The sequence below is a fragment of the Scleropages formosus genome, chromosome 11 (assembly GCF_900964775.1).
Source record: "Scleropages formosus chromosome 11, fSclFor1.1, whole genome shotgun sequence".
Lineage (NCBI taxonomy): Eukaryota > Metazoa > Chordata > Actinopteri > Osteoglossiformes > Osteoglossidae > Scleropages > Scleropages formosus.
Window position 1 is genome coordinate 1193921 of NC_041816.1, and position 9981 is coordinate 1203901.

Consider the following 9981-nt stretch of genomic DNA (forward strand, 5'->3'; position numbering starts at 1 on the left):
TAAATCTGGTCTCTTTCTCCTATCCCAACCCTGTACCAGATGGATGATGGAAAAAGTATCAGATACAAGGACTTGTACGCACTGTTTGAGCACATATTGGAGAAGACTATGCGGCAGGAGCAGCGGGACTGGAGTGAGTCTCCGGTCAAGGTTTGGGTCAATACCTTCAAGGTCTTCCTGGATGAATTCATGACCGAGTATAAACCACTGGACAACACTGTTGGCAAGGTATGGCAATATTTCTCTTTTCTTTCCCCAGTGGCCTTTTTGTCACTGATTTACAGTTCATTTAAACAGTCGATTAACAGACCAGTGAGGAATCCGAAAAAGGGCTCCACTCTTCTCTTGTATCATTTCTTAGGTGCCCAAGCCAGACCGCAAAAAGAGAAGAAAGAAGGAAACCGATATTGTAAGAATTTGTTTTTGATCTTGGTATTGTTGTTTGAATGAGAAATTGAACTTCTTTTGAACATAATTGTTTTCATGTGTTTTGAGTTATGTCATTTAAACATGCCCAAGGGCAGTCTGCCTTTTTTCAAGAGTGAATAGCATAATTATGAAATGGGAAAGCAATTCCCACACCACTTCTTGATCAAGAGACTTTAGCTCTAAGGACTTAGCATAGTCAAGTTTGAATGTCCTGCTCTGTAACACTGCAGGTGGAGGAACACAATGGCCACATCTTCAAGTCAACACAGTACAGTATCCCCACGTACTGTGAATTCTGCTCTTCACTCATTTGGATGATGGACAAAGCCTGCGTCTGCAAGTGTGAGTACTGCAGGTCTTGTGTAAGCGCTCTGTTTCAGCTTCAGTGAATCTTCTTCTGCCAGCAGTGCAGCATAATCAGATTGTTTACAAGTGAACTCGTGGGTTTCCTCCAATGTTATGTACTTTTCTTTGAAAAGCCAGTCAAGCCGACAGTCACCTCCCTTTCATCTGCCATTTTACAGCAAAGGGATAGCTAACATGGTTTTCAGAGGTGCCGTTACAGCCGTAAAATCTACTCCACGGATGTAAAGGGTTCAGGAAGGGAATGGTCTGTTGAAATGTCCTGTGAAGTCGAGGAAGGGAAGAACTTGACGCACTCTGTTTCCTCCATAGTGTGTCGCTATGCCTGCCACAGAAAGTGCTGCTTGAAGATGACCACCAAGTGTAGTAAAAAGGTAAAGGGTGTCCTCTGCTAAGTACATGCCTTGTATTGTAGAGAAAAAATTTGTAAAGTGTAACTTTGTTCTGACGAATACAAGCTCATAGCTGTATGCACATTCATATGAATTTGTTTAAAACTTACATTACCTACTGGTTTGTTTTCACACTGAGTTTTATTTTTCCTTTGCTACAACTTTTTCAAATGTAATTTTATACCCTTCCATCAACATAGACTGGGACACTAACACTTCTGTTTGTCTGGGTCTATGGAACAGTATGATCCTGAGCTGAGCTCCAGGCAGTTTGGTGTGGAGGTAACGCGCCTGACCAGTGACGACCGGACGGTGCCCCTGGTGGTCGAGAAGCTCATTAACTACATTGAGATGCACGGCCTCTACACTGAGGGTATCTACAGAAAGTCTGGTTCCACCAACAAGATCAAGGAACTCAAGCAGGGACTGGACACAGGTACGCTTGGAGAGTGCACAGGGAGAGTTTACAAGAATACAGCTGTCATCAGAGTGAAAGGAGTAAAAACAGCCTTCTGAACTTTTTTTGCCCAGATGTTGAGAGTATGAATCTGGACGAGTACAACATCCATGTCATCGCCAGTGTCTTCAAGCAGTGGCTCCGCGATTTGCCAAATCCCCTGATGACATTTGAGCTTTATGAAGAATTCCTCAGAGCCATGGGTACACACAAGTCCTCATGAGGCCATAACTTATTTAGGGTTTTGTAATTATTTGAAAAATTGGATAACCATAATTTAACCATTGTTTCAGTCGTGATGAAGCATAAATCTTTTTCTGAAGTTTAGATTTCAGTATGTTGAGAATATAACTTTTAAAAGTTTTTCTTCCATTTCAGCATAGATGTAGTGCTATGCTGTGCTTTGTAATTCCAGGTCTACAGGACAAGAAGGAGGTGATACGAGGTGTGTACTCTGTCATTGACCAGCTCAGCAGAACTCATTTGAACACACTTGAGCGTCTGATCTTTCATCTGGTCAGGTGAGGAGCACATCCATGCTGTCCATGGGACAAGATCCCTTTGACACCGTTACTGTTAATGCCAAAGCAGTTTGAAGAGTGCCATGCTAATAGGAATGTAACATTGGTGCTTCTCAGGATTGCCCTGCAAGAGGAAACCAATCGAATGTCTGCCAATGCCCTCGCCATTGTCTTTGCCCCCTGCATACTACGCTGCCCTGACACTATTGATCCTCTGCAGAGTGTACAGGACATCAGCAAGACCACTGCGTAAGGCTTCGCCAGTGCACTCTATGACCTGAAACATTGAACTGCTCTGTGTCAGTGCTTTGAACTTCATGTATTGTAATTTAACCTGGCACTCCACCGTCTCATTTTGCAGATGTGTAGAGCTCATCATAGTCGAACAGATGAACAAGTACAAGGCAAGGCTGAAGGATATTAGCAGCTTGGAGTTTGCGGAGAGCAAAGCCAAGAGCAGGTTGACACTGATCCGCCGATCAATGGTGAGAAACTCGTAGTAAGGAGGAGGGTAAAAGGACACAGTGGGGGTTAGGAACTGAGGATACCAATATGTAGATGTCTTTGTAATAGGCTGTGACTGGAGGTCTGTTCTGAATTACACTTTTATGTCAGATTCCTTCATTTTCCCTTAACACTAGTTCAGTTTTTTTTTTGTTCCATATATACAACAGATTCTCTGGACAGAATAACGTCTGAAACTTTTTTTTTTTTTTTTCTGAACACCTTGGCCAGCTCTTTTTTATCATAACATTTCGAGGATAGTCTGAAGTGTGTCTGTGTACAAAGAACAATATGGTTATGTTGAAATAATCACATTGAAAGAGGTATTAGTATGTCCGGTTATTTGCATCATTACCTTTACTCACTCTGTTGTTCCTAGTTCAGATATCAAACATAAAGAATATATGAACTTTAGCTTTATGATGTTTATTACTAATTGATATCAATGGTACCTAAGGACTGCCTGAAAATTTCTCATTTCACCACAATCAAATTCAAGGTAAACAGCAATTCTTTAATTGCTCTCCATTATGCTATTACTTCCTATTGTACATTTAACCCTGTTTTCTCCCCATCCTTCCTTCCCTCCTACTCCCCCTTCTAATACAGAAACCCGTATTAATCGCTGTTAGGTTTATGAGTATAACCCGCAGTGCGGTCCCGGTATGTATACTTCCTATGTCCACCAGTCCATCTCTGTGTGGCGCTGTCAAGCCGGCCATATTGGGCTTCATCTGTCTCATCCATTGTCTCACTGCCCTGCCTCTATGTGTGCCGTGCCGTGCCATGCCATGCCCTGCCCTGGTCCGTTTCCTCTGTGTTCATCTGCCGCCATTGGCTGGCCTTCAGATCCATTTGCTCAGACTAACCAAAGCACTTAACTGATAGCCTTGCTGGTCCATCAGGGTTATCATCCCCTCCTTTTTGGACAGCAATCCATTCTTTTCACAAGGACTTGGAAAAGAGTACACGCTCTGGCAGGACACTGACTTTACAGAAACAGCAGCCAACAATACAAAAAAATTATCTGTTCATGTCATTGATATTTTTACACCTTTTCCACTTGGCCAACTATATCGAATTGAGCACCGAATATAATACAGTATCTGCATTTTTTTGTAAAAGAAAAAAGTAACTAAGAAAAGTCATCCTCTGCTACATGTAACAGGATACTGGTTAACTGTGCAAAATGTTCTTGCTAATATGGATTGCTTATTTAAATATGGATTATTATTATTTTAGTTTCTGTGGTTTTGCAATATGTTTGAATTGTACATTCTGTCCTCTTAATAGTTGGAGGATATTTTATAAAATAATTCAAGCAAAGCTGATACTGACAAACACAAAACAACTCTTGCTCTGCTCCATTCTTTTCGGTTTTCTGCTGTCAGTCTTTTATTTGCAGAAGCATATATGCATTACCTGGGGTTAGTTTTACTCTATCTGTACACATGTCTCACTAGGGTGGGTGACACTTCAGCTACAGTGTGCTTCTTGCTGTTTGATTTTGGCATTTGGTGTTGTCAAGGTCATTGTCCCTGTCTTGACTGTGATGGTTTGACCTCCAAGGCTACCTGAGCATGAGGTGGCCAAAGTGTGACGTGTAGTTCCACTACACATTCTGTGGGCCATCTGTGTACCTTAGAGTAGAACCACTGACCACTACAGAGGAGTTCTGATAATTTGAGGCATTCTGGGTGCACCAGAAATTGTTACACTAACACTTACTGATTAGCGCAAATGTAATGGATGTAATTTCTGAAGCTAAATAAATAAATGTTAAATGTAATTGAATATGAGTAAAGTAGAATTATTCTTGTGGAAGTTAGTTGTGCTGAATATTTTAGTTCATATTTTTGACTTTTTTAATTACATATTTGCAGAATATACAAGTATAATGCTAATGTGATCACGGCCTTGCCTATTTTCTTTAAAGTTATTAAAATCTTGAATATACCAGACCTTTAGTTATTGTGATTTCGTATGGCTTTCTGCTTAATTGAGTTAAAGATCTGCTGATAAAACCCTGTGGGCTATATAAAGTATAGCCTTTCATGTTTTTTTCAATGCCATATACGAACTTAAAGGTTTAGGATCCTTCAGCACATTATTCAGGAGGGTGGGTCATACTTCAAGTAGACTGGGAATATTATGTCTCAGGTGAATGCAAGGGATAATGTGCATGACAGAGAACATGCTGGGTATCACTCTTCTGCCTTTTTTTTTTTTTTAAATCTTGGAGGACCTGTATGATGGAAACTGAGAGCTTATGTTTCACTATTACTGTTAACATTTTTCCATTGGTTCTTTTATTTGTTTTAATGGTTATGGACAGCCAAAGAGCCAAAATGTGTGCCTGAATGCTGCTGTATCCTTGGTTTTCATTGTGCTGATGGGACTGCATGAAGGTGGAGGTGGTGACATACAGTGGGCCATCTAGGTCCGGTCTGACGGTTTACATGGTCTAAATATGGGCATTGCGTGCCTCAGGAGGCTAGACATCACAAATGGCAGCTCTCCACCCAATCACCCCTCTAGAGAAACCGCACACGTTGAAGTGAATGTAGCCTGTAAAAACTGTTGGTATGCCTGAAACATATTACGCTGTCTAAAAGGAAGCTGTGACACTGTTGCTGCAGACTTGACTTTCCTTGCCGCCCTTGGGTGTTCTGTAAGCATTTTAAAATTGATTCATTGTCACCTTGTTTGAAAATCGTGATGTCTCCTCATCTCTGTTTTGCTTTTCTGGCCAATGAAAAGATCCCATAAAATTCCTAATTTCTCTGTACACTTATATATGTGTCTTCATGTTGAAAAATAGGACAAGTACCCAGCTTCTGTATTTCAGATCGAATGATCTGCCTGTCCCACCTTCCATTGTCAATATATGTCAGTTATCTGTCTGTCGTCTTGGCTATGAAGAACAGTCGATCTTAACAGCAGCTTTTCTAATCTGCGGATGTGTGTTTCTCTGGCAGGGCAAAGGCCGTCTGCGAAGAACAAGCCATCATCATATACCCTCGCCCCCAGTAAGCCCACGATTGCCCCCAACGTCAGACACCACAGAAGAGGCAGGTGCTGAGGAGGGGACAGGTGACCCAGATGTGTCAGAGCAGCAACAGATGGCCATGCAACAGGAGGAGAGGGTGCTAACTGAGCAGATTGAGAGCCTGCAGAAGGAAAAGTATGCCCCACCCCATGACTTGACCCATTACATTGGATTGTGCTGTATCTCTCCCCTCATTTTGCTGCCTTTGTATAAACTTGTGTGTTTTATGCTTGCAGAGAGGAACTGACCTTTGAGATGCTGACACTAGAACCCCGGGCCTCAGACGACGAGACCTTAGAGTCTGAGGCCTCTATTGGCACTGCGGACAGCTCCGAGAACCTTAACGTAGACTCCGAAGGAGCTACTTCAGATTACTCCGGTAAGGCCGCTGCATGTTGTGAAAGTGAGCAGTGTTAGACCTGCCGCCTTTGGGTTCAGTGGTATTTGAATATCACCTCCAGCTAGAATACCCTTGAGCAAGGTACTAAATTGCAGCAATTAAAAAAAAAAAAAAAAAAAAAAAACTGCTTTATACATGGGTAAATTGTAAGTAGCTTAACATAAATCACTTTGGAGGAAAAATATCAGCTAAACAAATAAAGGTAATGTAAATATAAGTGACCTGCTATTGTTTTCTGTGCATCTATACCGTGTTCTGACTTCTTCACTCTGCCTTCCTTGCAGAGAGGAGCCTGGCCCCGCCCACAACTCGGCCCAAAAAGTCTGATGGCAAAAGCAGGAGGATGCTAAAGCGGCAGCCTGACTCCTTGGACTCCATTGACTCAAGTTCTACTATTTCCACAACCTCTTCTGTCTCCTCCTCCTACCTGCACCCTACTGCCAGCACTGGCCGTCGCCTCCGCTTTCGCTCCAAGTCACCCCTGTCAGGCATGTTCCGATCCAGTCAGCCCAACGACAGCCTGGGCAGCCAGGGCCCAGAGCAGGAAAGTGACGATAGGCCACAGTTCATCAGCCATGGCACCTTCAATGCCGAGAAAGGCAAGCAGAGACTGAAAGCAGCCAAGTCCTCCCCACAAAAGCACAGAGAGCCCCCAGAAGGAGGAGGGCATCAGAAAGAACCAAGCTTGTCTAAACAGATGGTGGTGTACAGTGGCAATGAGTTCATGGTGTGATGGACCCAACCTGTGGCATGAGAGGAGGCTGGTTTATCTCATCGGTTCAACCATGTCAAACTCTCTCCCCAGCTGTCCACATCACCAGCAAGCAGAACCATCCCAGCCCATCACGCCCCACCCTGAGGCAGAAGGAGGGGGCTGGAAGACCTTGATGGTAACGGCATCTGCTGAAGACTTGTCTGTAAAGTGATCTCTAGTGAGTGACACTGCTCTGTGTCTGAGGTCCACACCCAAGTGTCGCCGAACGAGAACGGGAAGAAGGGAGTGAAAGATGCTGGGAAAGTGGCACAGCACGAAGGAGAGCCCCTCAACGGAGGATATGGCCCACGGCTCCAGGCAAAAACTAGACCACGAAGGGGTAGACCGTGGTGAAACGGAACAGACCCATCATTTGTATAAAGTCCATAAGCTGAGGCAGAAATGCCGGTTGCTTCAAAAAAGTTGTAACAAACCAATGAAGCCGTATTTATCTGTTGCTATTAAATAGATTTTAATTATGTGGAATATGTATATCTGTATAAATGTATGACAAAAAAATTGTATAAACCTGGAAAACCAGTTTCTACTGGGTAGTTAAAATCTAATGTTTATCTGTGGCAAATCAAGAGTATTTCAGAGAGAAAAATATTGGAAAATTTTTTTTCTTTTTTTTTCTTAAACATTTTTTGTCATCCAATGATTGTGCTGCTTTTTCTTTCTTTTGTGAGAAAATACCATCATCAAAGGGACCAACTTAGCTGGTGCCTGACAGCCAGATATTCCCAGCTAAATGAACGTTGAAAATCACAGCATTTATTTGTGCGGTTTAGCACAATTAATGTAATACCCGCATTTCACAAAATGCCTTTTTTCTTTGTTCCATCAGAATTCCTTACTTTTCAATACATCAGTGTTAAAGCAACCAAATAAGGACTTGAATTTTTTATATGTATTATGATTGTTATTGCTGTTATTATTGTTTTTGTTGTTGTTATTGTTGCATCTGTTTGTGTTGGTAGTGTCCATGAGTGTAGCAGTTGAACTATAAAGTCTACCCCCCCCCCCCCCAAAGGATGTGGATGTTGTCTTAGGACACACTGAAATGGGGCAGCCCTCTAGCATACTGGCTTTCTAGAAGCAGCGGGATATTCATGGCCATTACTGCATGTTCTTCTGCCTGCTGACAAATGACATTTATAATCGAGCTGTAGCTGTAGTGCCAAGGTGCTGCCTACCTGCACGTTTTGTTCACTACAAGCACATGAAGGCAGGTAACGGCACAGGGCTCATCTAAAGCAATGTCACCCCGTCCGCATCTCAGTGAGTCACTGTGGCCGATGGAGATTATTCTGCGTGTTTACGTCTGTGAAATTAAGCTAATTCAGAGTTGAAGCTATCCTGGCAGGCGTGTCGGGACCCTTGGTTTTGCATACATTGCGATCTCTGTGAGTGTGTCCACTTTACCGTCCTTTCCACTACTCGGAAAGCATGATTGGCGAGCCCAGTGGATCCTCTTTAATGTTTCTCTCAAAGCACCAACTGTGCTGCATAGTCACCTCTGCCCTTGTACTGAAGACATCTTCGTGTCACACTTGAGGACACACCACTCTGAGTGATACGATCAAATGAGCTACCAGAAAGTGACAGAACAAGGAAACACAAGTGTTACAGCTCAATCTGTTTCTGCTCTTAGAACTTGTCTTCCATGGTTAAGGCTAAAGTACCTCTGCTGTGAATAGTCCATATATACTGTCAGATAAGCATTTTCTGTCTCTGTATGCTGCACATAAGCATCCAACTCTCAATGCCTAATGTAATCTAACAATTTAAGAATTAAAATGTCTATTGCTCCTGATAGATTTTTTTTTTTCCAATGTCTCATTGAAATAATTCCATTGAGATCCAGGTGTCAAGTCAACTGTAGCCTTGAAACTGACATGTATCTCTATACTCAGTACAATATAACCTGTGCATTGCCTTGCCCCATGTCCTGCAGTTTAAAAAGGATAAAGTCACATTTTTGTAAGTTATCGTTAAAGTTTCACGCTGTAATTTCATGTTCTGTGTGTTTCCAGACATGAGTATACATGTAGTTAGTGTCCATGACTGTCAGTTGACAATGAGCACTTTAGTAGTTTGTGGTACCACCTCCAGATTGTGTTCAGGGGCATTTTATGCAAATCACTTTGACATATGGCCTTTAAACTGTAACACTTTGCATAACTGATATTTGCTGGGTCAGTTACTATGGTAAACTAATTAACTAACGTTGTATGAAATTAAGGGCAAATGATTAATCTCTATTTTTTCAGAGAAAGGAGAAATATTTATTCTTTTAAAAAGGCATGTGTGTGTGAGAAACTGCTGTGCCATGCTTATGTTTCAGCCTGTCATTTTGCGAGCTGCCAGTGGTGTGCAGCGCTGTAAGCCGTGTCATGGGCGAAGCAGAGGAATGCTGTTCTCACCTTGGTCTTCATCCACTATCACTCCTGCTTCCCTGGAGTGTGACATGAATCCCCCAGAGAGTGAGGAAGAGTTTGTCCACGCAGGTCAAACGCCACCTCCTCGTACCAGGTTAAGGACAGTTCCCTGCTATGCTTGACATCCTCCAAAAGTGAATGTACTGATCACTGGAAAAAGCATGCTCTGTGCATTATTAATTGTATATATAATTTTCTAATACATAAAATATGATAATGCTTAGGAGTGTAAATTTGGAATTCACCCTGTGTGAAAGGATATATTATCCTGTGTACAGGATATCAAGTAATCACGTTATAGTAAAGTTTTATGCCGTAGCACGTTAAGACAATGCAAAATGACAGTTTGATTCAGCTGCACTTTCAGTGTGAGTTCTCGAGGACACAGTCATATATCAAGTGCCATAATGATCAAATAATTATCAGCTTACTAAAAAGGACCTCAGAAAATATATTTTATTTCAGTCTTGACATGTTTTTTTTCCTTGCTTTTTGGGTGAATTTGATACTTATTTGAAATGGCTTCATACTAGTGTAGTGCAGTTGTAGATGAAGCAGGAGACATGTGAAAGGTTTGTGTTCATGCCTGGGTTCACCTAGAAGAGAAGGTTTGTTCAAGATTCCTGGACATGAGATTCACGAAACTTCTACAACCAGTTTGTGGCGATGAG

General features: G+C 42.1%; 1 protein-coding gene across 6 annotated transcripts in view; it reads left to right on the forward strand.

The window, feature by feature from the left end:
- myo9aa (myosin IXAa) overlaps positions 1–9109 on the forward strand; it is a 105366-nt gene extending 96257 nt beyond the window's left edge. For 5 of the 6 annotated variants that reach the window (XM_018752602.2, XM_018752607.2, XM_018752605.2 and 2 more), the window contains 13 exons: positions 40–228; positions 362–409; positions 660–771; positions 1105–1166; positions 1428–1620; positions 1716–1844; positions 2057–2162; positions 2280–2411; positions 2524–2647; positions 3276–3329; positions 5645–5850; positions 5952–6094; positions 6400–9109. In XM_018752602.2, the coding sequence (XP_018608118.1) occupies positions 40–228; positions 362–409; positions 660–771; positions 1105–1166; positions 1428–1620; positions 1716–1844; positions 2057–2162; positions 2280–2411; positions 2524–2647; positions 3276–3329; positions 5645–5850; positions 5952–6094; positions 6400–6848 (1947 nt within the window). In that variant the 3' untranslated portion in view covers positions 6849–9109. The remainder of the gene's footprint in view (positions 1–39; positions 229–361; positions 410–659; positions 772–1104; positions 1167–1427; positions 1621–1715; positions 1845–2056; positions 2163–2279; positions 2412–2523; positions 2648–3275; positions 3330–5644; positions 5851–5951; positions 6095–6399) is intronic. The other variant, XM_018752604.2, reaches the window with a different exon arrangement.
- Positions 9110–9981: the final 872 nt, after the last annotated feature.